General features: G+C 45.9%; 1 protein-coding gene across 2 annotated transcripts in view; it reads left to right on the top strand.

The window, feature by feature from the left end:
* The window catches only part of myo10 (myosin X), a 75,598-nt gene that overhangs the window by 18,766 nt on the left and 29,404 nt on the right, over window positions 1–27,428 (top strand). For both annotated transcript variants that reach the window (XM_076148891.1, XM_076148901.1), the window contains exons 2-4: window positions 5,251–5,349; window positions 11,853–12,011; window positions 23,044–23,231. In XM_076148891.1, coding sequence (XP_076005006.1) covers window positions 5,251–5,349; window positions 11,853–12,011; window positions 23,044–23,231 — 446 coding nt within the window. The remainder of the gene's footprint in view (window positions 1–5,250; window positions 5,350–11,852; window positions 12,012–23,043; window positions 23,232–27,428) is intronic.

Here is a 27,428-nt window from a genome sequence, read left to right as displayed (position 1 = left end):
GTCTCTGTCGTCTGTCTTTCTATTGGTTGGAAGAAATCCAAACAATAAATTCAAAACACACAAATGTTGATTACGTGAGGTGAGACGGTTGGTGACTTTTAACCTCATAAAAAGCCAGTCTAGCATATCCCTCTCCGGATTGATTATTAATCCGTGGACCAGGTGCTTATCTCTGGTGCCACAGACGAAGCGAAACAAAAGCCCTGATAACGCCGTCTGCACCACGTCACCTTCGATGCCACAAACAAAGCACAGGAGAACATCTGGACCTGCAGGGGAATATGTCCCAAAGATGTCATGATGTCGTCTGTGTTTCGTGTCTCATCAGAGTCATTCAGATTACTTTGATGAAATGAATCTGCAAGCCAATATTCTGCAGTTGCTAGACGCAGAACACTGAGGAATGGACCATAAACGTGCAGCTCAGGGTCAAATGTTTTTTCAGGCATGAAGACATGAACGGTGAGGCTTTTTATCTTTGACAGTCATGGGGTTTTGAAGAGCTCTCAAGGACCTTTTTAGTCATGAAACTCTGAGCACATGAATGAATTCCAAGGGTGGTAAACACTGTGTGCACCTGCACTCCAACACGCAAGATCAAAAAGTCGCTGCATAAACCATTTCCCTCCCCTGAACACATCAGAGAAACGATGCATGACACTCCGCTTCTGATGCTCTCCGTCGCTCACCTTTGTTCTTGTGGTTAACAGAAGCGTTTTTCTTCTTGGCCTGCTGTTAGAGTAAAACAACATGATGAGCATGTGGGGCTTGTACAAACATGGAGATAATGGCTTCCACTCGGCCAACCATGGGGAATCTGCTAAATTTGGAAAGGATTACAGATTGAAGGGACAAAGAACTGAGACGTTAACCAAACCTCAGTGAGTCTGGTCGTCTTTTGACTTTTATTGCAGAAAGTTTGCATGATGTTTCTCCTCAGATGTGATCCCATCTGAGAGGAAAACTCCCACAGAACCCCTACAGGACTCATTTGTCTGCTCCGGCTTTTGAGGATGAGAACTGGTTTTGTTTGATGTGATGGAGACGACTGGACAGAATTCCCCCTCTTCCTTTGCGGAGCGTGGCTGTTCCCCACGGCACCGCTGAGGCTCCTTTTCCACAACCTCCTCTCTACTCCATTCTCTCAATCTCTCTGGGTTTTCTGCCAACCAGAGGCGACGACCTAGTGCTCGGGCAACAATGGCCATTCATTGACGATCGCCATATATTTGGAATCGGCTGCGTATTACTATTCAGAATACAATACAATACTAGACGTCATCCGGAAATAAGACACAAGCTGAAATAGAGGAACAATGAGCTTCATCTGAGCAGTGGTTGTTGTTGGAGGGATGAGTGTGATGCAGCAGCTCGTAGAAAACATACCAGCAGTGTTGTGTTGAGTCACAATTTCTTTCTAAAACAACAAATCTCCTCACAGGCCTTCCCATTGAAGGCCTGTCCCATTGAAGGCCTGTCGCTCTGGCAGCAAGGCTATCTGTGGTCAGACACAAGACTGTTTGTTACAAGGAGAGGAAGTGGAATCTCTCAACCAGACAGCTGCTCATTCCCAAACCCGCCGGCGTACGAACGCTCCCAGCCGTCCCCCCTCCACTCCCGACGCCCCGCGGAGACAGAGCATTAGCCACACATGTCGATCGCCCGAGAGGTTACGGAGGGAAAACACACACAGGCGAAGGGGTCACTGCCTGGGTTCTGCTCCTGAAGCAATGCATGCTGGGAGGTGTTGTGTCTGTGTTTTGCTTCTGGCCGGGAGGACGTGTCGGAATTGAGATGGAGGCCACAGTGGAGCATCTCTCTGGACACTTAGCACATGTGGCTGACATGACGGGAGTGTAATGCCATGTGGTCGATTGTCCAAACATCCATTACAGTGCAAACATTTCACCAACAAGATGAATAGATTTTTTTCGGAATGCAACTCACCATCTCGATCCACTAGCTGCCTCTTTCCCACATCAATAATGACTCGCCACCATACATGTCGCACTCTGAGGGGTCTGAGGCCACAGGCTGGGGTCGAATCCTCAAGCTCTGTGAGATAGTTTACACAGGTTCGACTCCAGGGGCATTAAAGCCGTACCGATGCAACAGCTGGCCCTTGATCCACAGTCCCAGTCCAGACTCTATAACTCTCCCCATGCTCGTGTGTTGACATTAACTTCGGCTGGAACCCGCGCTATTGTGGAAGATCAGTGTAACGACAGTTGAAAGTTGTTTTTCGGAGCCTTTGAAGTGAGAGACGTTAAAAGTGATTTTGCCGGACAACAAGCTTCTGGAATCTCGTGGAAGTGATTTGGGTTGTGCAGATCTTTGGAACCACATTCATTCAAACTCCATCGGTTATGACACAGAAGTATACTTTTGAAATTGGAGGAGAAATTGCTCACCAGAAGTTAAATGTTACACTGGTTTCTAAACCATTACACTTTTAGGTGCAGAAGATTGTAATGTTGTGTGTTTGCCGGATTTCCAATACCACTCGAACGCAGCATAATTTCCCCTTCTCTCTCTCTCTCTCTCTCTCTCTCTCTCTCTCCTTCTCGTTACTTTCCTTTGTTCTTTCTGTCATCCCGGCTTTCCTTTTTTGTCTGATGTGGAAGTCTCTCTTTCATTTTTCCCTTTCATTTTTAAGATGTGTCGTTTTGATCTGTCAACGCGGACTCACACCTTATGTCCTCGTTTTCTTTTGGGTGCAGACGAAAGTCCAAACAGGATCTTTGATGTCGGGTTTCAGGCAATCAGCAGTGATGAATGAAGGGAAGGAGGCCATGCAGAGGATGTTTGGCTCTGAGCCCTGCACGGGTTTCAAATGGGCCGATCGCTCTGTGGGTCAGGCAGGGGGGAGGGGAGGGTTTAAAGTAAGTTGAGGAGAGAGGGAGTGGATTAGGGGGCAGTGAAGAGGAAGGACAAAAACCATAGTGTGCCGCTGTCCTCCTCCCCGGCTCCTCTTTCTCGTGCCGCTTGAGGAAGGGCGGGCGGCACACTTCTGCCCACAAAGAAAGTGTGTTTGTGTGTGTGTGTGTGTGTGTGTGTGCACGTGTGTGTGTGTAGGGGGTGGTTGGTGGTGAAAAGTGTGCCAAAGGGAGAACAGACCCTCAATCAGCTACACAACAAACAATTTGTCAGGCCTTATTGTTATCGATAACATATAAATCAAAGAAATCTTTCTTTCTCTTTTCTTTTTTTCTTTTTTTAGTTCTTTTTTCTTTCTTTCCAAAATAAGCTTTTGTAGAATCATCAACAACATCAACATTTTTCTTCAATCTAGCGTAGCGATTAGCACCGCGGTCACATATGTGTTTGTGGTCGCAAAAACTCAACAAATTCATGGAAAGTTTTCACCATGAAGTTCAGTTTAACCAAACCTTGTCATGCAGGTTGCTGTAAGCCAAAGGGATTTTCCCTGCGTCCCTAAATCCCACCAGCCCCCCAATGTTCTCCCTCTACTAAAGCCTGGATCCCACTGGCAGATTAGCGTAGCGGGTTGTGCACACTGGGAATGTCCAGATGCTCTGAGCTGGTAAACAGCACACGCCTTCCCTTTGTGCGCGTCACAATAGGACATCTTCTTTTGTCTCGTCATCAAAGACTCTTCGGTTGCCTTTCGTGGCGTCACAGGGGACAGACGGCAGGCCTGGTGACGTCACCGTGTATACCTGGAAGTGAAGCTTACAGCTCCCAATGTCTTTGATAATAAACCAGTTACTTCTACCAGGTTAGTTACCGAGAGAAACATGTCAAAATGCATCTGGAAAATATCCAAAGAAAGACAGAAGGTTTTAGGATTTAACAGGATTTGTTTTGTGTTTCTGCGCTACATCTACTAAAATGTTTTTGAGGAAGTGATGTCAGAATACTGGGACGAAAAGATGAGACGCCTCTCACCAGTTTCCTCTACACTTCAGATTTATCTCCCCAGGACGTCTGGGGACCTTTTCAAATGTGCGGTTTGCGTCTTCAGAGAGCACTGCTGAGGGGTTACACACACACACACACACACACACACACACACACTATACCAATGTGTTCCCCCTTTCCCCCCCATCCCACCATCAGAATTGGGGTTTGTGGGTCAAAGGTCGCTCGTATGCCTGGTTCAGAGAGCGGAGGGCCTCCAGCTGATGTAAAAGTGCAGCGTTTGTGTTTCACATTAGCATTAGCTTGTCACGCTAATGAACAGCGGCACATGTGGCAATGTGATTAAGGAGGATCCATGCTGGGGCCTCGCGTCTTTAGCCCCTTAATATAAGAACCAACGGGGCTTGGCAGAGTTCGCTGGCCTTGATTTTGAAAACTTGTCTTGATAGCTTTATTTTTACTGAATGGCATCCAAGTAAATTGCATTTTAACCTACACCGCTGGTTCCTGGTCTCCAACTTCCTTTCTGAATTTCCCAAATTCTCTTCTAATTCCTCACAAACGGAACTCAATGTGGTCATTGTGATGAAATATCCAGCTGTTACCAAGGCGACGTTTTGTTGCAACCAGGAGCTATTCAATTCAACAGGTCAGCGGGTATAACAAAGTGTGTTGCGACTCTGCCTCGAAAAGCCTCAATAAACATTCAAGTTTATGAGCCTCCTGAATCCTGAACGCAGGTACAAACCAGAGGAACTTGACACCACAATGTTTCCCCCCTGTGCTGGACAGCTGTGACCGTATTGGAGAAAAGGTCAATGCCTTGGCAATGTCATGGCAACACATTACCAGTGCTTTGACAATATGGTTAAGATGGCACTGAGTCAATATCCACAACATCACCAAATAACCTCTCTTAGGGTTAGGAATTTCTCCTCAATAATACTTATTTAATTAGAAAAGGCACAAGAGGGTCAATTGCACTAGGAGCAATATTAAGAAACAAGAACGAGACCATACTGGAGCAAACAACTGGCTCAAGATCCAGTCCCAATGTTTCAACTGACTTCAGGAGAAACAGCAGCAGTTGTTCCTCTTTCTGTGCTGTTTTGTGTCACAGCAAAGACAAAAACATGACCATGATTGTAACCTATCTGTGATTAAACTGTGCAGTAGTCTGGACCATTGGGTGCTTATTGGTTCCAGTGTCAAACAGAGGCCGAAAATTATATGAACTGGAAGTGGGACAACACCCATGGCCTCTGGAAAATGTTTTTAGTGCCACAGAAGCAGCAAACCTTGTGGCAGTGTCAAAGGTCCTATAGCAGTAAACCTGCTAATGTGTGTATTTGTTGTGTCCCTGTGCAGGGTGAGCGGGTGTGGTTACGGGAGGATGAACAGTACCTGCCCAGCACCGTGTCCTCATGCTCCGGAGGTGTTGTCGCCTTTGCCACAGACTACGGTCAGGTAAGAACTTCTAAACCCATCCTAAGTGAAAGCAGACATATTTATTTTACCTGCAGAATCAAAATTCCAGTCACACATTTTTCTGTCTCTTGTGAATGAAAAGCACCAGCAGACGTGGTCAGCTTCCTCCCTTTACGGGGAAAATTCCTGTCTTTCAACAACCTCTTGGTTGGAGATTTTTCTTTCTTTCTTTTGTGAACCTCCAAGAGAGCAAAGGCTTAAAGGGGTCTATTCATAATTTGGGATCAGCTCAAGATGGGCCAAATCCTCTAAAAACCCATATGGTTCCTCTTTGATCCATGTTTTGACAAAACAGAGAGTACGGCAAAGGTTGGAAGGACATATGGCTCAGAGGTCAGAGTGAGTTCTGTGTGTGTTTTATCATAATTATCAAGATCTCACAGGACTCAACCTGTCAAGAGATATTTGAGCCTAGATCGGTTTAGATTAAAGAGTTTGGGCTCATGTTACTGTGATTTTTCCTTTAAGGGCTTTAGCTGTAGTAGTACTTTGTATGGACCTGTGAAACACAGAGCACAGGAAAAGCCTCTGAAACTCCTCTACTTGTACTTCTAAGTTTAGTTTGTTACAAATATGTTCACCTTTGTCTGGAATTGTTGACATTTTCCCCTGAAAGGTATTTTGTAGATGTAGATTTGAATTCGCCCCCCACCAACATTTCTTCAAAGTAGTATAATGTGTAAGTAGTTTTGAGTAAGTATAAGATAAGGTGTGTATACGATCATGGTAATTCTTTTAAGAACTGGAAGCTTTTGATGACTTAGAGCTTTTAGGAGCATTTCTCCATGGACACGTTCACCAGTAGCCTTGTAACTGTGAGCAGTGAGGGATTTGGAGTCATGTCGAGCTGAGCTATTGTCCAGAAGATTTACTGGCAGATTAAGGCATTCTTATCTCCTCCCTCCTACTCCCTCTGAAACTGCACCAGAGCTGCTAGACACTGAAGCTAATGATCCTCCACACCAGCTCAAGCTACTAGAACAGTCGAGGAGCTCTTCTCTTCTCTTCTCTTCTCTTCTCTTCTCTTCTCTTCTCTTCTCTTCTCTTCTCTTCTCTTCTCTTCTCTTCTCTCCTCTCCTCTCCTCTCCTCTCCTCTCCTCGTGACATGTCTGTGCCTTTTTTGCAAACGAGTCCAGACGGAACAGAAGCTTTTAATTTGTCCTCCTCAGAGTTGTGAATTAACAGTAGTGCCACCACTGTCACAAGCAATCATGTCATACCCGCCCCCCCTCCACACACACACACACACACACACACACACACACACCAAACTACCAGCTGAGAGACCATCCTGTAACAGAAGGGTCACGGGTTGAATCCTTACAACCGTGTGCCCTTGAGCCAAACACTGAAGTTTTCTTTGTCATTGTGCATTTCGTAATTCCATGATGCTGATAAATTTGCGTTACCTGAAGTGTGTGTGTGTGTGTATGTCAGTGTGTGCCAGCCGTCTGCTCTGTGTAATAAGAGATGAACATTACCTGTTCAGCATCGGAGCAGATGTTGTTCTTTGTGAGGGAAGTCAGCCCTGTCCAATCACTGAAGCCCACAGCCAATAAGTGAATGTCTATGTATGAACAAGTAGGATGTGCACAAAAGTGTTTATAATGAGTGTGTGTGAACATAAACAGGTCCGTTTGAGTGCGTCTCAAACACTAATGGCCATATTTTGATTAAAGCAACATGAAGTTGTTCTGCGCTTAAGAGCTACCAAAAAAAAGCAACAAACTACAATGATGGCAGCGCATCCCTTTGTTTATGAGTCCGGACCGTTCTGCCTTGTGTGTTCTGTGTGTTAACATTTGTTGCATTTGGAATATGTCTGGGTGTAATGTGTGTGTGTGTTGGTGGGTCACAGAGTTTCTTGCTCGGGTTTCAGTGTTTTTGGCTTTGCAGACAGTTTGTCCTGGACCGATTTGACTGCAAGACAAAGCAGGAGGAGATGAATGGTGATTCAAAGAGCAGCTGCTGCTTTTGATGGGGGGGTTCAGCGTTACCTGTCGAGCTACCTGACAGGGCGAGCGAAGGGCGGCGAGGGGCGGCGAGGGGATGAGACAGCTCAGTTTTCCTTCCTATAGACAGATAATACATAGTTTCATTCCTCCGGCTCTGACAAAGTGATCGCTGGCATGAAAATAAGGCTTGTCATTAGGCGTGATTGAGGTGATTATCTGCCTGTTAGCGTTTCACTTTCCACTGAGCTGCTGACAGCTGATGGAATTTCATTAGTCTCAGTCACTTGTCAAAACACCTAAAGGCAATTCTTTGTGTCCAAAATGTAAGGTGTTTTTATTGCGTGTAAAGCTGATAGAGACTTCAGCTGCTAAATCAATACATACTGAACGATCTTCACTGTGAATGTTACAGATTTAACAATGTATTATATGCAATGCTGAGCGTCGGGCTGAGCTCTGTGGAACAAGACGTACAAAGATAAATTTGCTTGAGGAGAAGAGGCAGCTCTCAGTATAGTCAGTCGTGTCTGGATGTTGCTTATGTAAAGATACTTGGTTTCTGTCAGGTCGCGCTGGCTTTGTTCTCTGAGTTGCACGACAGAGATTATGCAAAACGGATTCAGTTGTTTTGCATTGTAAATGTAGGAATTTACTTTCTTGATCCTTTTTAAGTAAGAACAACAAAGTATATCCGATCTGATCCAGGAAACAGATCCTGGTGATCCATCAGCACAACCTCATGCTGCTTCTGAACCCGCCCCCCCCCTTTTTGCATTGATGCTGTCTACTGGCTTTGTCTCACAGAGATTTACTCCTCTTAGCATCTGTCGCTAGGCTTAGCACCCGGCCTTATGGCTTTGTTTCGGGCCGAGGACCCTCTTCATCGCTGCTGAGACAAACAGACCAATTAGAAAGCTAATTAGGTCAAAACCAAGGACAAAATGTCCTACACACAGACCTGATGGGACAGGTGTAATGCTGCCAACACTGTCCATGACTGCAGAATGCAGGACAAGGTTAAAGACGTTAACATGCCCTTTAAAAGAACCTTCAGACAAGGATGTGGGTATTGCTGCAGCCATAAAAGGGTTTGCTGTAACTGGAGAGAGAGAGAGAGACAGTCCGGAAGATAGACAGACAGAGGCACTTAGAGACAGACAGGTAGACAGACGGGCAGATTGCTGTGAAGTGTGTTTACAGAGGTCAGGAGGATGCGTCCCACTCTTGACTGTAAACAGACGGTAAACACTGATAAGAGTACAGTATCTGTCTGCCGCTGTCTGGATAGAAATGATCCCTGACACAGAACAGCTTGGATCTTATGCTGCGTTCGAGACACGCTGGGAATTAGCAATTGAACATCCAAATCCAAGTCCTATAAACAAAACGCAAACTCTGGATTCTTGATACTACATGAGTTTTCGCCTTTTTGGCTTAAAGTAAATGGCGTCAACGCCACTAAGTGGTAAATAAACTTGGAAGTTATTTTTCTCCAAAAGCCAGTGTCTGAAACAAATGTGTGTATATATTTTCTGTAAGAACAAAGCAGTGATACAATGTTCCGCACCTCCATGTTTATACTTCCATTCTTTCTTACATGTAGTTACAAACCAAACTACAACAACAAACGTCCAATGTACAAATGAATTGAGCGGCTGTGAACGCATCCTTAATGATTTCAGTGAAATGGTGAGATCGTGTTTCCTCCATCTGAAAGACGTTTCTGTGACGTTTGGTTTCCCCCTAAAGCGTCACTAACAGTGGAATGTGAGAAATTAGGCTTGGCAAGATGGTGGAGATGTTGGTGTGTGTGCGCGCGCGTGCGTGTATCAGACAGAGACCATCATTGACTGGCTTCCTGCGGGGCACACTGTCAGAAATGTCACCTCCAGCCACCAGGTCACCAACTGACAACCCCCGAGTTCACTCTGGGATAGGGTGTGCATGTGTGCGTGTGTGCGTGTGTGCGAGTGTGAGAGAGAGAGAGAGAGAGAGAGAGAGAGAGAGAGAGAGAGAGAGAGAGAGAGAGAGAGAGAGAGAGAGAGAGAGAGAGAGAGAGAGAGAGAGAGAGAGAGAGAGAGAGAGAGAGAGAGAGAGAGAGAGAGAGAGAGAGAGAGAGAGAGAGAGAGAGAGAGAGAGAGAGAGATTGTGTGTCTTGAGTTAGTTTCTTACGGCCTGCTACTGCAGTGATGAAGGTGCGGCCCATTCTTTGCTGTGGAGTTGAGCAGTAATTGTCTCTTAAACGTGTGGCGTCGCTACCTAAGCAGAGTAATGTAGGCAAATTAAAGGAAGAGGATAAATACAACACAGATTAAAAGATGTCTGTGTGTGTGTGTGTGTGTGTGTGTGTGTGTGTGTGTGTGCCTGTGTTATTGAGTCGTCTTTGTGGTGCTGCTGTTTGTGGAAAAGGCTGAGACAGCACTCGGGTTGGCAGCTCTGTTTTTTCCACCCTGAGGTTGATGTGGTCAAAGTTTGCCTGTGAAAAAGAATTGTTATTAAAAATCAACTCAATGAGAACACACACACACACACACACACACACACACACAAACGGCTACTGCCATTTAAAAGTGGCAGGTAAGAAAATGACTGCAAATAGTTGATGAACTGAAATTTGACCCATCTCAAGCAGGGTATCGAACCTGTGACCTTGCACATGGGAGACATTTTGTTGAACCCTTGTTGCTCTGTGTCTCTATTGTCCATTGTGTGGACCTCCCTGCAGGGTCGGCTCATTATATTCAGCAGATCCCCCTCGGTGATCTCCTCCAGGCTGCAGACCTCCTGCAGGCCGGTGATAACTTGTGGTCTGCTCTTAATTAACCCCAGTAGCTTCACCAGTGAGTCATTCTGTGGGCAAAACATTTACCAATGTTTCTGTTCTAGGTCAGAAATGATGCCTGGAGGAAACGGAGTCAGTGTGAATATACAACTGAAGCGTGTTTGAAACTTTAAAGTAGAAGTATGTACAAGTATGTGTGAGGGGTGTACACCAAAATGACTGAAATCTAAAATCCACATTGTACAATCAATTTGATTTCTGTGGCCTTAGTTTCATTTTGTCTGATGGGAAAACTTTGGGTCTACTGTGTGCAAAACTGGCCATTTTATGTACAATCTCTAAAAACCACTGTAGAGAACAAGCGCCGCATTTTGAGAACCACGAGACAAAACAACTAGTCAGGAAAATCATATTGATTAGTTGATGATGGAAAGAATTGCATCATGGGAAATATTGGTTGCCAATAAGTTGCCAACCGAAAGAGTGGTGGTGTAGTTAAAGTGGGTACAAAGACTTGGGACAGGGACTCGCACTGAAGCTCACAGTCTGATGATGTGTGGCATTGTTCTGATCTGATCTGAGCACGGCCTTTGTTGTATCGCACAGGGAGTGTCGTCTACCAAGAATAGGCTGAGAAGCAGCTTTCTGGTGGACTCCTCGTCAAGCTCGTGGTGTAGCGGTGTAATTTACTGGCCCGGGGTCATGTTTAAGCAGTCAGCCCAGCTATCTGCCGTATGTCACCTCTGTGGAAGGGAAGCCGACATACGAGCTGCGAGGAGTTTCAGAGTACAAGAAGAAAGCAAAGGTTTTGTGTGCAGGATAACAGTGAGGGCTGCTCCACACATGTTGAAAGAAAAGTTGAAAATCCAAATTGTGCTGGTGATTAGATGCTAAAGGAGCGAACACAGCAGCCTTATCACACCGGCATCAGCTACTTTTCACAGATAAGGCTGTCACAAGTATTGATTCTATTGATTGATCTTAACTTTGTTCAATACTAAAGCAACACCAAACTATTTTTGACAGATGAAGGGATTGGAGGGGCGTTTCTTTTGTTCTTGGAAAAGTCTTAACTTCCACATTTTTCATCATATTTGACGCTCCTCCTGTAACCTGAGGTGTTACCCCCCCGCCCCTCTCTGTAAATCACACAGGTTAAACTGTTTGACCAGTCACCTGATGTGTTACCATCCACACATCCGCAGGCAGGCAGACTTTACGATTCCTGCCTGTCAGAGTTTGAGCTCAGAGCTCTAAATCACAATCTGCCTCAGAGCTGCGTGCATGTTTGAGCTTACAGAGTCACGACCAAGAGTGACAGCAAAAGCCTGAGGAGTCTAGGGGCAAAATGAGAAAATGAGAGTCAGAAGAGCAATGGAAGAAGCTTTAAGTGTTTACAGACTCACTAATAATTCACTCGTAACATTAAATCTAAACTGAAAACTCTCTTGTTTCCAGTGTTTTGGATTTTAGAGTGTCAGTGAACCCAAACAAGGCAGAGTTTCATCTTCAATATTTTACGAGTTTATCTCATGTTTAATTTAATGTCATAAACTGCAACACAAATTCTAACTATGGCTGTTGGATTAATATAGACTTATGAGTACAATGTTCACTTCTGAAACACAGAAGAGAAAATAAGAATCTACTTTGTTTTTTCCTGGCTTTGGAATAAGAAGGATTTCTGCTCTCAAAGTTCTGAGTTGGATGTAAACTTCAGTCTTGTTCATCTGTTGTTTTCTCAGGTGTACACCTACAAGCAGAATGCCCTCACCAGGCAGAAAGTGCAGCCCATGCACCACAGCAGCATCAGGGGGGTGGAGGACATGGCGACCCTGGAGGACCTCCACGACGGCGCCATCATGCACAACCTTTTCCTGCGCTACCAGCAGGGCAACATCTACGTAAGTCTCCCCACTTTTAATGAGGAATGTGCTGTTCTATGCTCCAAAATACGTAAAGAAGAGTTGATGCACAGCTTTAGGACGAAATAAAAGGCAAAAACCAATATAGGATGCAGGTTTTTGCAGCCTACATCACCACCCACACAGAAGGGAGGCAGTAGCTCAGTGGGTAGAGCTTCCGCTTGGGAACTGGAGGGTCGCTGGTTCGAGTCCCTGCCAAGGTGCCCCTGAGCAAGGCACCGAACCCTCAATTGCTCCCCCCTCTGCGTAGGGTGGTAATGTAATGTAAGTCGCTTTGGATAAAAGCGTCTGCCAAATGCTCGTAATGTAATGTAATGTAATGTAATGAAACTCCAGACACAGAAGCGGCTGACGTGCTTCTGCCCACATCACCAGCGTTCACCTCGACAGCCACCATCAATCTCTTTTCTATTTCTGTCAAGGTACGCTGCTTCCCTTAGAGATACAAGCTCTGCAGGGAAAGGCCATCGTTACGTAACGGCAGGCACGGGCGTCTAGACGTAGCCAGATAAGAGAAGGACGAGTCTGTCAGAGCGAGCCTCCGCTTTCGCAGCATATCCAGAACGACGGATGCGAAGGAGATCACGCTCTTATTTTGAAAGAGTCAGAACTGAACATTCAGACCTTTTGTAAATGCTGTTTCCAACACCAATCTGAGGGTTTCTGTGCAGACTTGTCAGAGATCTTGCTGGGACAGTATGTGGTGATTACTGTGATGTTCCCTGTGGATATCCTGTCAAAACCAGTTTGGCTTTCTGTCTCTGATTTATGAAGGGAAACATGTTTCTCAAGGTTCACAAGTGAGATCCACGCGTGAAATTGATTTGAGGGTACACTCAATGTGCAATTTTACACAGTGTGTATTGGAAACACGTGTATGGATGCCGCAAAGTTATTCAGCAGTGGATTCATGGCTCGCTGGCTTCTACACATATCAACACATCGGACTATCTCCTGCATTTTTGGGGAGTTTTCATAGGGAGTTCTGCATAGCGCTGCAAGTACCCGGGCAAAACACTAGTGGACAGCGTTGAGGTCGGAAGCAAAGTGGAATCGCGTTTACATTGTAAGTGTAGCAAGAGATCAATGGCTACTGAGCGGCCTTGTTGGAATTTGAGTATAAGCAAGCCTTTACTGCCTGATGCCTTTCTACTGGAGTTCTTTTTCTTCTTCTATTTTAATGCTAATCTGGATGGTGTTGAACGGCTCCTTGTTCGTCGTCCAACAGCAGCAGATAGTTTGGGTTTGCCAGGTTTGACGCCCGTTTTACTGTAAAGGTCGCTGCTAAAGCTCGCTGGGAGTTCGGTGGAAGCGTATAAGTCCTGGCTTGGCTCTGATCGCAGCTGTGTTGTCCAAGTAGTGAGACAGAACAGTAAAGAGCATGTTAGCTTTGGACCAAACCGCATGGGCAGCGTGTCTAAAAATACTGGAGTCGAGAAAGTGCAGTGCAAACCAAAAACTGCGTTTGCCATTTTCGCAGAGCTTCTGTGATTCGTGATCATTCTGGCATCGCAACATTTGCCGATCAAGAAGATGAAGATGTCCTCTGACGCCATCGTTCTCAATGGTCCTCATGTGGTATTTCAAACTTCAAGGAAATCAGAAATAAACTCAAACACACATTTGGAAATATAACGCTGGCAGTTTGGCTTCAGCCGCGTGTTCGCAGCCCTCCCTTTGGTTTACCCATCATTTCGCCAAAACCTCGCCTCTAATTTTCCCCCTTTGCAGCTTCGGGCCTTAAAAACAAAACAAAACCGTTCCGGGTGGAGATGGCGGCGCTGTTGTGACGAATTGATTGGATAATTTCAACCATACGGTAACATTCAGATGCGATTAAAGTAACGAGGTGGCTTTTGTCAAAGGTTACAGCGCAGGCAGAGAGCACAAGGTTCCCTTTGTCATGGTACAAAATGCTGGGTCACGTCTGTGCAGTAGTTTAAATACTAAACAACAAGGTAATGCTGGAAGGTTATTTGGCCTACATATTCCTTTGTGTACTGTAGTGCTTTAACTTTGCTTTAACTGGAGCAGTGACAGAGACACTAGTATATTACAACTAGTAGTATCATTATGACGGTTCTACTACTAATACCGTTCCGGGTATTTTCTATTATTAATATCACTACTATCCCTACTACTCTACTAACATAGCTGCTACTACTACTAAACCACTACTGCTGTTTCTGCTGTCACTGTTGCTCATGCTACTATTAATAACCACCACAAATACTCCAAATAATATGTGTTTATCTGAATCTCTGTCCGCTGAGGGACTTTGCTACAACTTTCTTCTCTACACTCTCTGCTACCGTTTCTGTAGACTCCCGCTCACTCACACACGCCATCACTCACACCGTATAAATCACTGGTTAGATGTCATGTACAATAACTACAGGTGGATCACGTTTCCTCTGTCTGGACTTTGTCACTGTCTGTGTGTTTGCCGTTTCGTGGAGTTTACTCTGTACATTCTTCGCCATCGCCGAACGAACAACGACAGCTGGCCTTTGCATTCCAGTTGGCTATCTCGCCCCGACTCTGTGTTTACCACCGCGTCCGCAGGACACAGTCCAGAAGACGGCTTGGGGTTGGGTGTCGTGCCCCGTGGTGTTTCTGTGTTATTTCCAAGAAAGTCAATACCCCATCAGGCACTGCTTCATCCAGAACAACAACAGGCGGCTGGACAGATCGACGGATGGTGGACGGATACCAGTCAGACACGGCCGGGCCCTGAACCAAAGATGGTGTCATGTAAAGAGGAAAACACTCGCATTCTGAATTTTTTTTTAAATTGCACAAGAGGTGGCGAGCTAATGCAGAAAGTCAGATGCATCAGATTGAGGGGCCCTGTGTCATAACCTGCCTGGGGGGCCCCAGAAATTCCTGAGAGCACCCCTGCTGCCTTCTGCGAAAATTAAGTACAGAGAATTAATGAGTTTGCTCTGTGACTTTTAACCAGCTCCAGCTACAAAAACTCTTGACCTCTAGCTCAACTGCAGGATGACGGGGAGACGAGCAGGAGATAATCTGTGTTTACCTGCTCACTGCTTTCATTACTGATCTCCCTCACCATCCAGCTCCTTCATTGATGGAGAGCAGCAGCTTATTTCAGCTCGGGGTCGGGCTTTACAGTGGATTCTGGCAGTGAGCAGTTTTCATAGCAGGAAAAAGGATCACAATATCCGTACACACTCCTGCTGCTGCTCCGCTGTGTGAGCGCTGTGCTCCAGATTATCAATAGATGTTACTAAAACCTCTCAAATTTTTTATTTAATCTATGCATTGGCAGAAGCTGTTACTGCTGTTTAGCCGGTGTTGTTTTTACGAATGGAGGTTTTGAATGTTTTGAACCTTTGGAACATTCCACTTTTAATTTGGCTGAAACAAACCTGAAGCCTGCTACTCCACTTTAGCATTAGCATTACATTGTTGAATTGTGTGTGTGTGTGTGTGTGTGTGTGTGTGTGTGTGTGTGTGTGTGTGCGCGCACTGGAATCTGCAGAGGAGACGAGTGAGGCCACCAGTCGACAGCACAGCTGGTTACAATCAAAGAACCACTCTCTCACACACACACACACACACACACACACACACACACACACACACACACACACAGTCACACTCTCCTTTTTGCTCGTCTCCTTGCTGTGGAATCTGGCTTTTTCTGCACCCCACACGACTCTCTCTCTCTCTCTCTTCCTGACACTCATTCTCTCTCCTTCTCCCTCACAGTCGTGCTCGTGTCTTTTTCCCTTTTGTCTGCCCTCCATCTCTGTTTGTCTTTCACCCCCCCCTCCCCCCTCCACACACACACTCTGTCTGGCCATTCCAATGTAAGCATCTCTCTCTCTCTCTCTCTCTCTCTCTCTCTCTCTCTCTCTCTCTCCCTCTCTCTCTCTCATTTCTCTGTGAGGGGTCAGTTGAATTGGGAACATGTCTGTCTCCAATTCTGCTTCTTGTTCAGAGAGAGTAAACGGGTGCATTGAGTTTACTGGTGTGTGTGTGTGTGTGTGTGTGTGTGTGGTGTGTGTGTGTGTGGGAGGAAATTGTCCAAATCTTCGCCTGCATTATTACGATTGTGTGCCATCAATTTTGTTGCTTGAATTATTTTTCAAGTGTGTGTGTGTGTGTGTGTGTGTGTACTGTTTTACTGTATGACTTCATTTAATGGCAGGAAATTCCTTGGCTGGGTAATTTGTCTCCATTTAGGTTTAAGAAGCCCTCAGATTGTTGCTTCATATCAGTTACTGTCTTTATTTTTTACTCAGCTGCAGCAGGTTGAACTCTTCCGCTCCCCTGAGTGAGTCGTTGTCTGTGCGCCAAGGCTGAAACTCATAAACTCCACAATGAGTTGTTTGTTTATTTACACGGACAAATATTAATGAAGGAAACCAGACTGCAGGATAATGGATGAGACTGAGTGAGCAGTGAGACCCAAATACTCTCTCTCTCTCTCTCACACACACACAAACACACACACACACACACACACACACACACACACACACACACACACACACACACACACACACACACACACACACACACACACTGCAGTGTCTCGGTCCAGTTTATGACACTGTTTATGTCACTTCATGATGCAGCACTTTGCTGCTAAACACGTCCTGGCATACATCCAATTGTAAAACTGTTTCCATCCCTGATTCAGCTCCTTTTTCACATTGTACATGATAAAGTTATGATTCAGGCAGTAAATAATGTTATCAAACCTCAAGTGAACACCATACATGTCAGCTGTGTTGCTATGTACCTTTACTGATGATGGCAGAAAAGATTTGTCTGCTTCAAAAAATATCTCATTATCTGTACTATGAAGTTTAGATGCACACACAGTTAAACCAGCTGTACAGAGGCATACAAATACATGAAAATGAGGGGTGAGAGAATTTAAAAGGCAATTAAAAGAGCTGAAAAGGAAAGCAATCAAAGTGTCACAAAACAATTCAAAACAAGTCAAAGCTACGGTGCAGTGATGGTGTGTGAATGAAAAGCCGCTGACTCCATTTGATAACAAGCCGCACCGAATAAGAAGGTTTAATTAAAACAGGCTGAGCGTTGGAAAACGCGACTTTAGCGAGCCAAGCAATGTCAGATATTTAAACCAAACCGAGGAATTCGCCTTAGATGCGAGTTTAGTCAGTCGGAATCCCACATTCTGACTTGCATTTGAATGCGGCGTGGTATGTGTTGATATGAAAGCATGACCCAGTGCTGCAGAGGAGTGTGACCAAACATGTGAAACTAAGTAATTCAGCCAAATTAAAGCCTCCCGACGCCTTTGAGACCAGCGAGCACAATCGCTGCTCAAAACAATCTATGTGTTTTGAATCTGGATGCAGTTTTCTCAGCTCACGCTTTGACCTCCTACAGTGTTCAGTGGCCATAAACAGGAAGCACATAGAGAAGCTTTCATCACTGGTGGAGATGTTTGAGGTGAAAAGAACTCAGATGAAGAGCCACTCTGAAGTATTTGTGTATTTATGGAGTGTTTTTATTTACTATAGATTAACTGGGAAAGAAGGTGACAGCAGATAAAGGATTCTCTCTGATTTCAGCACAATGTTACAGAACTTTAAATACACCCGAAGATCAGTTGCTTCTTTTTGATCACATGGTTTCCAATAGTTCCCTCTGTGTCGGCCTCGCCTGGCCTTATTTTTACACGTTGCTGTGTGTGCAGCGAGCTGGCTGACAGACTGAGAGAGCCAGCTGCTGTTCTACTTTCACAAGCTCTCGATTCATAACGCCGGAGACAAATGTGGGTGGCAGAAGCTCCACGATGACCAGAGGGACAGAAAGTAAAAGAGTAGAGATCTAATTATCTACTTCACCCATAATAACAGGCTGCTGCAAATAGAAATGAGTTGATTCTGAACATTTTAGGCTCACGTTGGCTTGTTCAACACACTTTACTTCAGGAATTCCAGTCATTTTTGAAAGGATTCTATTCAAACAATCAAACGATACCAAACACTGGTTCAAAGGTCCCGACTAGGGTGAAGAAAGGTGCACGCCAAAGCTTTCAGTGGCGTTAAAGTGGGACATAAGCTCAAATTCATGCAGGCGATGTTGCACACAAACATCTTGAGACTTTTAAATGAAACGCTCCTGTAATCTCAGCCGTCACTTAGTCAGAGAACGTGTCACTTATTTTCTTCCCACGGTGGATATCTGCCCCAGAAGTCTACCAGTACATAAACAAGCCGTCTATCACTTACAGTCCAGACACACACGCACACGCACATTCTTTTGGACGCACTGAAACACAAACCTACTGTTGTCGTTATTAAAAACAGAACTTGTGCATGTGAGTGGAAGATACATTTACATTTTCTGGTCTGATGCTGTCAGCCAAAGAAACGTGTGTGTGTGTGTGTGTGTGTGTGTGTGTGTGTGTGTGTGTGTGTGTGTGTGTGTGTGTGTGTGTGTGTGTGTGTGTGTGTGTGTGTGTGTGTGTGTGTGTGTGTGTGTGTGTGTCTCTGTGTGTGTGTGTCTCTGTGTGCGCGCCCCTTCCCAGACCACAGAGCCATTTTACTCTTGATTACTGTCAGATGTGGAAATTTGGTTGATCAACCAATGAGACGTCACTCTGAGCCAGAACACCCCTCTGGTGTCATTTCCTGTCAGGATATATGTTCAAGTACTCAGTGGTTATGTCACGTCCTGTAACGGCAGATTTAGACTAACCTGTGCAGGTTTTGTGTGATTTCTTTGCTGTGTTTGTGTGCGACAGACTAGCAGAGCTGCATTCCCTTTGTTACTTCAGTCACCTTATATACCTGCACTCTATCAATCAGTTCTTCTGTCATTCTAACAGTGAAATGTAAAATATCATGATGCTGCGACATCAGCAACTCATTATTATCACATTTTGTCAACACCACAGCTTAATTAGCATAAATGAGGGGAGAAAGAAACAGGAAATAGCTTTTTACATGTTTTGGGGGGATAGGATCGATCGCTTTGCAAGATGAAACACCTTTGCAAAGCCAAACGTAACTTTTTTAGCCTTTTCATTCATGCCAGCACAGTGTGAGAGTGGCGAGACAGCAGGCATGATGGGAAATCAGGGGAATTTGAAGCTGCAACACAGGCAGTAACACAGATTTGAGATGTTACAGGAACAACGTGGCACATATCTGCATTATGGATCCAGATGTTTCCAGCTTTGGTCACACACAGACAGAGTATTCTCTCATTGGTTCTGCCGACTCGCACAGTTGTGGATGTAGAGCCACCGTGCAGCCTTACCAACCGCAGCTACTGCATTCAGGACTCTGGCTCTCAAGCAGCAAAAGCACAAACGCATTTAGTAAGTAGAATTTCCTCCAATTTGAATCTCAGTCAGTTCCCTGGATGCCTGTCAAACCTGCCAGTGCCTCATGTGAGAAATGAGCCAACATCACCCAACGTAATCATTCTCCTCTGCACTCGCGAACAACTTCATTTCTGCAGATGTGCGGTTTCCGCTTGTCTGCTGTGATACAGAACATAAACGGCGGATCGGGATCGCTTTAATTGCCAAGTACAACAAAGTGCAGGAATTTGTCTGGGTGACACGGTAACTCAGTGACTGCTGCAGATTCCCGCCCTCTTGTACATTTCCTGCCGTCAGTCAGTCAGTCAAGCAGGTTGACCAACGCTTCGCCTCTAATCCTCCTCCTTCTTCTTCCATCTGGTCTTCATTTCCCTCTTCCCGGTGCATTTATCTGGCTGGGTCTGAGGGAAGGCTTGTGTTTGTAGCTGCGTCGGCCTGCGTGTCTGTGTTCTGCAGGCGCACCATCAGCTGCCACTGACACCTCTCTGGAAACAAAGCTGGAATAACTGTCACAAGGCACAAAACACCACTGACCCAAAGGTCACATCTGACAAAACCAGCGTTTTCACCCAACAACAGCAAATAAAATGCACTAGTGCATACAATACAGAAGTACAATACTGTAAAATATAAGTATGTGTACCTGTATGTACACTTAAACACTGTACATGAGTGATGTGTGAGGAGTATTAGCAGCGTCAGGAGCAGCTACCATCTATCCATCTGCCTATCTAGTGCTTTGATCACTTCTCTTCTTTCTTCTTCAGTTGCTCTCATTGGTGCCATCATTATTTGCATTATTCATTTTACTTTTATTTAAACTACAAGATTAGAACCTTAACTATTGGTGATTGCTTACAAGTTGTGACTACGTTTCAAAATAGCAGAGTGTGTGCCATTTATGAGATTACGTTCTATCTCAATCAGTCATCCTCACTGACCTACTTACTGTTTGTATGCTGCGGTGTGAACCACATGCCACAGGTTCCTTCCCTGACATAAACAATGTAAAAGTCAATATTATGTTTCTTACATCAGCGCTGTGGTATGGCTGTGAAACCCGGAGCATTTGACACCAGATATGGCGGCTGATGGGCTGCGGTTAATCCCGTCAGCCAATGGGGGGAGCTCCTTCATCCTCAGCTAGGGTGCTGCCGTGGAAACCGTTGTCAGGACGGAGCCACAGGGGGCGGGGTCTCTTAATTGAGTCCAAATGGTTCTACCTCATTGAGTCAAGGGGAGGCCTGACTTTGCCCCAAAGGCATTCTTTAGTTTTCTTTTTACCCATGATGCTTTGCGAGGCTCACCCTCACGTGTGAACTTGAACCCCTCCAGGCTGGTTTATGTTTGGAGGCGAGTGTGACTGATAGAGAAGCAGGATCCAGGTACCAGGCCCGACATTATGCTCTCAGCAACATTTGTATTCATCATACAACAGCATCGCTCATCAACATGCACCCTGTAACCACACGTGATGAAATGTATCAATGCATGGTGTAAATACCGGCCGAGCACTTTGTTAACACACACAGGGATTTACCATGCACTTGTACATTACTGCTGCGACAATCAACCCACACGTTTCCTCCTTTTCCGCCTTGCACTCTGTTGCCGCTTTGCACGGGCGGGATGGAGGCGATACTTGTCATGTAAATACTCTCACCTCAACTGCCATTCAAATGTATTTGCATGCAGGCTGGATGTAGGTCAGTCAGTCAGTGGGGCATCTGAGCACAGATTAGTGTTGAGGCGTGAAAGCAGAAGGTGGAGGGTAACGTTTGTGAAGGCTGGGTCGGGCTGAGGTGGGAGATAACCAGGCCTCCTCCTCACCTTTGATCACGCCGTTACCTTTTATGGTCATGGAAGCATCTGTAATGTGATGTATTTCGTGTTTAAACGGGATGTTAGGACAGGACGGAACTCCAGATCTCCTGCGAGGAACTGGAATTCCTCTGTAGGTCTTTGTGACGTCTTGGAACTCTTTAAACTCTTTATAAACACACTTATGTTCTTATATTGTGGCACTTTTTGAGGTTGGACTTGAATGATGTTTCCAGTGCTGTTTGCAATGTTTTCACTCAGGCTGCATTTTTACTTGTCTCATGTTGCTGTTTTCAGTCAGATGGCTCATAAATTGAACAGCTCTGTAGTAAGAACACAGTGTGAATGCTCTGCACAAGGACATAAATGTGGGTTTGAAACAAATCAAACCCACAGCCGTCCATATGCGCTGCACGTGTTTGCTCAGCTGGTTCATTATTCCGTTTCAGTTGAGCTGAATCAATCGCCATCCCTTTTATTGGCTCCTATTTACACACACATACACACACACAAATAATCTGCACACATGCACAAACACTCCTGTGACCCTGACTGCGAATACGGTGTCACGAAAGTGGAGTGAATGGATGGACACACACAGGGGACACACACACAGGGGACACGCCCTGCTTTCATCGCAGTAACACTGAAGGCCACCGCACTGACAGATCCTACAGTGCTCACAATTGGACACTGAACGTGAACGTGTAACGTGAACATCAGAATTCAGCTCATTTCTGCAGCTATCATAGACGTTTGACTCTCCCAGATGTACATGCACATGTTAGCAGCAGGACGGAAGTTAGTATGCAGAGTGCGTGTGCGTGTGCGTGTGAGATAGAAGGGTCAGCAGCGGGGGACAGAGATGTTGTGCAGACTAAAATGTCCCCTAACGCGTTTAATTTCCTCCCCCGGGCCGAAGCCGCTGGTGACCCGACATGCGGTTGTGGGAACACGATGCTCTGCTGTATTAAGGTTTCTACTTAAGTGTCGGAAACGCCGATGGAGAAATGGCACCTTTGCTTGTATTTGAGTCACGATGCAGGAAGCAGGGTCCAGAGTCCAGTAAGCCTGAAGGAAACACATTCTGAAATTTGTTTTCCCTTCATATTTATAGTGTAGTACGTTTTTCCATTTACAGAAAAAGAGCTGAACACATTCGGAACAGAACCTGGAGATACAAACGACATGCACATGACACTCATACACACACCCACACACACACACACACCCTGACACCTGTGGGCGAGACCCTGGAGCCGGCGTGGCTGTCGCCTTATTTCACCTTTGGCGTCCAGCTCCAGGAAAGTTGTGGCGTCTCAGTGAAACGCTTGAATTGTTTGGTGACCTCGGCAGACGAGTGCGAGATGGAAACGTTTTGTCAGCCGCTTCGCCACGCAGCTCAGCGTTTACCGCTTTTGACAACGTTTCTGTTTTTCTGCCTAAAGAAGCAAATCCATGCTTGCTTAACCTTTGTGAGGTTTCCAAACCTTAATGGGCGACAATGACGCTGAGCACTTTAGACAGCGTCAGCGATCTCACACACAACCCCGCCGAGCCTCAGAACGCAGAAGCTGCTTCTTCTGACCTACCATGACTGTTCAAACCAACATCTAAGCTCGTTTGGAACCATTGCCAACACGTCCTCATGGCTTCAGCAGCTTCTGTTTCAGCTGATTGGTTTGTTTTTGCCAAACACTACTTTTCCAGTATGTTTGTTAGTGAAATTTTGTTTTTGTTGACTGCAAGTAACCCAAAACAGAAAGTCGATAAGTCATAAATCAGCAGGTTCACCTCTGGCGTGGCCGTTATGGTGTGTTTACGTTTCTCTTCTCTCTCCCTCCGCAGACGTACATCGGCTCCATCCTGGCCGCAGTTAACCCTTACCAGCCGCTCTCAGGCCTGTACGAGCGGCCGGCCATGGAGCAGTACAGCCGGCACCACCTGGGGGAGATCCCCCCGCACATCTTCGCCGTGGCCAACGAGTGCTACCGCTCACTGTGGAAGAGGCTGCAGAACCAGTGTGTGCTGATCAGGTGGGCAAACCAAACAACATTAAATTACGAGCCTTAAATGATGTTACTGTGAGTGCCATTTTCAGACGGTCCTTTAGAGGAAAACACGCATCCTTTATTTAAAATTTGACCTGTAAAGCAGTCAAATGATTCCAGTTTTCAGACAAGAATCGACCTAAGTGTATACGGAGCCTTCTGATTGGCTTCTTGACCAGCGTTGTTTCCTTAAGCTCTCTAAACGCTTTGATCGAGTCCCCTTTCCGGCTTTTGGCAGCAGCTCTGAGAATCCCTACAACATACACACATACACACACACACACACACACACACAGGCACACACACACACACACACACACACACACACACACACTTTCTGCCCTCTGCTGCTTTCCTGCTTTCCTTCCTCGCGTCCTTCCTCTTTGATTTCAGCTGGACGACTTTCACATCCGCCGTCTCTCCATTGTGTCCTCAGACGGGGACGTTCTCCTCCCACTCACAGTTTTCTCACAGAGTTATTTTTACCCTTCAGATATGGAAATGTTTTGTCCGGATCTCGCATGTAGAGCGGATGTTGCTCTTTCGCTCTGTGTGTGAACGCACCTTTACCTTTACCTCCAACATACAACATGTTCTCTTGTTCCGCTTCAAGCTGAGTTAACATTAGGTTCCAAATGCAAACATTCCCACTCAGCCTGATGAGGCGTTGAGGGCGCTGTGTGTGTCGGTGTGTGTGTGTGTGTGTGTTGGTAGATAGCCCTTTTAGTTGTCCCACATTAACACTGCGCTCACACAGGCCGTCCCGCTGCCTAAGGCCAACTGTAACACTCCACCAGCGTTGCAGTTTACTGACAATTAGCAGGAATTCTTTTACAGCCCTGTTTGATAGCCACTCTAGGGAGAACATGGGCATTGTGGGTAATGAGAGACACATGTCCCCTATATAAAGCCGTGAGGTTGGAGATGTGTGAAGTGTGAAGATGACTGCTGGCTCTGCTGCAACAATCTTCATCTCGTCCAGTCACTTTTTCTGCCTTTTAAGATGTCAAACCAGTGAAGACTTCAATGTACCGGGAACGTTTCAAGCCGTTTACAAGACAAACCGACTCATTTTGAAGGATGTTCCAGAAGTTAGTGTTGTGTTTTCTGGATTCAGGTGTAAAACTGTGACTCTCGATGCTGACACAGGCTGTGTTAGTGTTTGTGCTCACACCAGGCTGGGATTAATAGGATTCCATCATTTGCTGAATATACAAAACGTGTTGCTTAGTTGAGTAATGAGGTTTTAAGTACTTCATTAAATCCACTCACACTGTTTACGTACAACAGTTTGAAAAATGTGTCAAATTTGCATCTATGTGGTTTTATTACATTTAATCTTTCTATCTTCTAAAAGTCAGAGAGAGACAAGTGAGACTCACTGTGCATCTGAACTGTGACCGGGCTTTAGTCCACTCGTTATACAACGGTCCCTAATTGCAGCTCTGAGCGTAACAACCTCACGAGTCGCTCGGTTGGCTTGGATGTGATTTGCCTTGGTCCAGTTGAGAACACCGAGTCCTTGTCTCACTGGATGGTGGCTGGCCTGTGGGAAGACTATGTGCCACAGCCAGGAGCAAACATAAACATATCAGAATGTCTGTGGAAAGGCCCTGAGCAACACAATGGTGCCATTCTGTTGGCGGGGGCGTATCGGCGTTATCGATCTGCCTTTGATCGTCCTCTCGGTAGTTGAATCTCTGCTCTCATAAAGGTGGCAGAGGAGTTTCCAAGGGCCTGAAACTGCAACTCTGAGTGAGAGAAATGAAAACATTACACGACAGCAGCAACGCATGAAGCCGAGGAGGACAAACCGCTGTGTTTGGAAAGCCAGACCGCAGTCACGACCTTTAGTTGTTGTCTCAGCTCGAATGCAACCTGATTGTTTTCTGTTAAAATAAAACTAAATCACACACTGAGCCGCCCAAGACATGAAGGGTTTGTTTTCCCTCCTCTGAAGCCGATTGTTTGCATCTTTGCGAGTGCGTTGAGGTTGAACTGCGTCTTCTCACACTGCAGTGAAAGCCAAATGTCTTGGTTGAAATTGTAATGGATGACCTTTACCCTCTTTAGTGTCTGCTCTAAGGCTGGAGGAATGTGAACGTATTCAGATTCAAGATGCGTTATTAAGAACTCAGGAAGGAAAAACACAAAACAAACTATATAGAGCATAACCTATAAACCTATAAATATACCTAAAAACCTACTGAGGTGAATGAATGAAATAACAGTAATAATAATAATGATGATAATAATGATGATAATCATAATAGATACAAAACGTTGCATCAGACACTTGTATACACTTTTAAATGCTGGTTGAATTTGTCTTATTTGCGTCTCAGAGGTCAGTCAGGGTCAGTAGCTCAAAGGCAGGAGGACCAATAACTGTCAGGTTGCCTGTGAGCAAGGCAGTTAAACTCCCAGCTGCACCCGTGGAGCGGCATGACGACCGCGAGGCGTTCACTGAAACGCAAAACACTGAAAATGAAGCCCAATGGTCAGAACACGTCTGCAGCAGGAGATCCCCTTGCAGAGAATCCCTTTACATGCGTGGAATCAACGGGAGTACGCGTGAGGTGTTGCGCAATCGCAGTAAGAGGCGAGTCCGCCGGCTGAGGAAGTGCAGGAGGAGGAGCGGGGAGCCGCTTCACTCGCCTGAATGATTCGCTTTACATTCGATACTTCAGCTCTGCATACTTTGGTTGGTGCCAGTTTCAGGCGCGTACTTGATAAGGCAGTGTAATGGCGGATGAGTGAGGTTGTGTGTACATAGTTGCAGGGTGGTGGACAGCGATCACAGAAGGCCGCAGCTGAAGGCCGCAGCTTGTACACCTAGGGGGCGCTAGAATAGAATGTTGATGATTATTCACTATTCACACTGTTGTTGTCGTCTGACGTCCTGACCAGCTGCCACAGTATGTGATCTGCCTCACAATGACCACACACACAAACACACACACACACACACACACACACACACGCACTCCCCCTTGAACACCAAAGCCATCTCATAGCGTCCCCTCGTAAAACATGTACCACTGTGGGGGCCCCACCGACAGAGAAAGTGTGTGTGTGTGTGTGTGTGTGTCTGTCTGTGTGTCTGTCTGTGTGTGAGGGGAGAAGAGCTATAAATTGCAAACTGGCACTCTAAGGCGAGTCAGGAAGCTTTCTCGTCAGGTTTAGGGCATTGTGGGTAATCAGATCCAGGCAGATGGAGGCGAATGAAACAGGAGCCCGACCAGGAGGAGGAGGAAGAGGAGGAAGCAGCTCTAACACGAGGCATGTTCTCATTAACGCTACCAAACGCCGCTTTGCATGTTCACCAGAAGAAAGTACCTGCCCGCCTTCAGCCGTGGGATTTTAATGGAGACCCCCGGCTGAGCTGAACGTCCAGACCGCCCGACTGACTAAAATGGACAAAAACACAGAAAAACAGCTGGAAAACCTCCAAACACAGCAAATGCCACCATGGGAGGCTTCACTCGCTATAACAAAGCAATAAACAAGAGATTCAGACGTTTATTGTGCATTTTCCGGGTGATTTATTGCCTTTTTACCACCTGTGTGCTGCTTTATCGCTCAGAACACTTTGGTAGAAAAGCACAGAGAGGAAGGTCAAGTTTAATCAAATGTTCTGGCCGAGCAGGGAGGAGTCCTGCACATGTGCACCAGACTAAAGGAAGCTGAATCTCCACACTGCTTTGGTTAGGAGAAATCCCATTTGACTTTAAATCTCCCGTCTGGCCGTTTAGCAGGACGCGGCGTGTGAAGCTCTGAAGGCTGCCGGCTAGTTTTAGTCTCTAACAGCCTGCTTGAAATGACGCCTTAACCCTGCGCAGCCTGCGACCTCTTGACCCCAGAGGTGGTGCAGAGGCCAAACTCAAGACTCTGCAGCCGTGTTAATTACACAGGCATCTGGGGTCAGCAAAGCCCGCCGGCCTGTAAAAATAAAATACACCTGAGAGGAGTGTGTGTGTGTGTTCATCGCGCTGCTTTCCATTGTGCTGCGGCTCGGGCTGGATGGAAGAAAATGGCAGCCTATAGGTTACATCTTGTCCTCTGGGCTGTTCCCAGACACAGTTTGTGTGTCTGTGTGAGCCATACGTTCACAGGCTGCATCCGGAGTGTCCCTCCTTCCTGCCTGTGGGGGGGTTTGACTTTGGGTGGCAGCACCCAGCA

This window comes from Genypterus blacodes, unplaced genomic scaffold (assembly GCF_046128005.1).
Source record: "Genypterus blacodes isolate CSIRO-AG114 ecotype Tasmania unplaced genomic scaffold, CSIRO-AGI_Gbla_v1 ptg000005l_1, whole genome shotgun sequence".
NCBI lineage: Eukaryota > Metazoa > Chordata > Actinopteri > Ophidiiformes > Ophidiidae > Genypterus > Genypterus blacodes.
The sequence above is the reverse complement of the archived record's forward strand: the minus strand, read 5'-3'. Positions and strand labels throughout refer to the sequence as shown.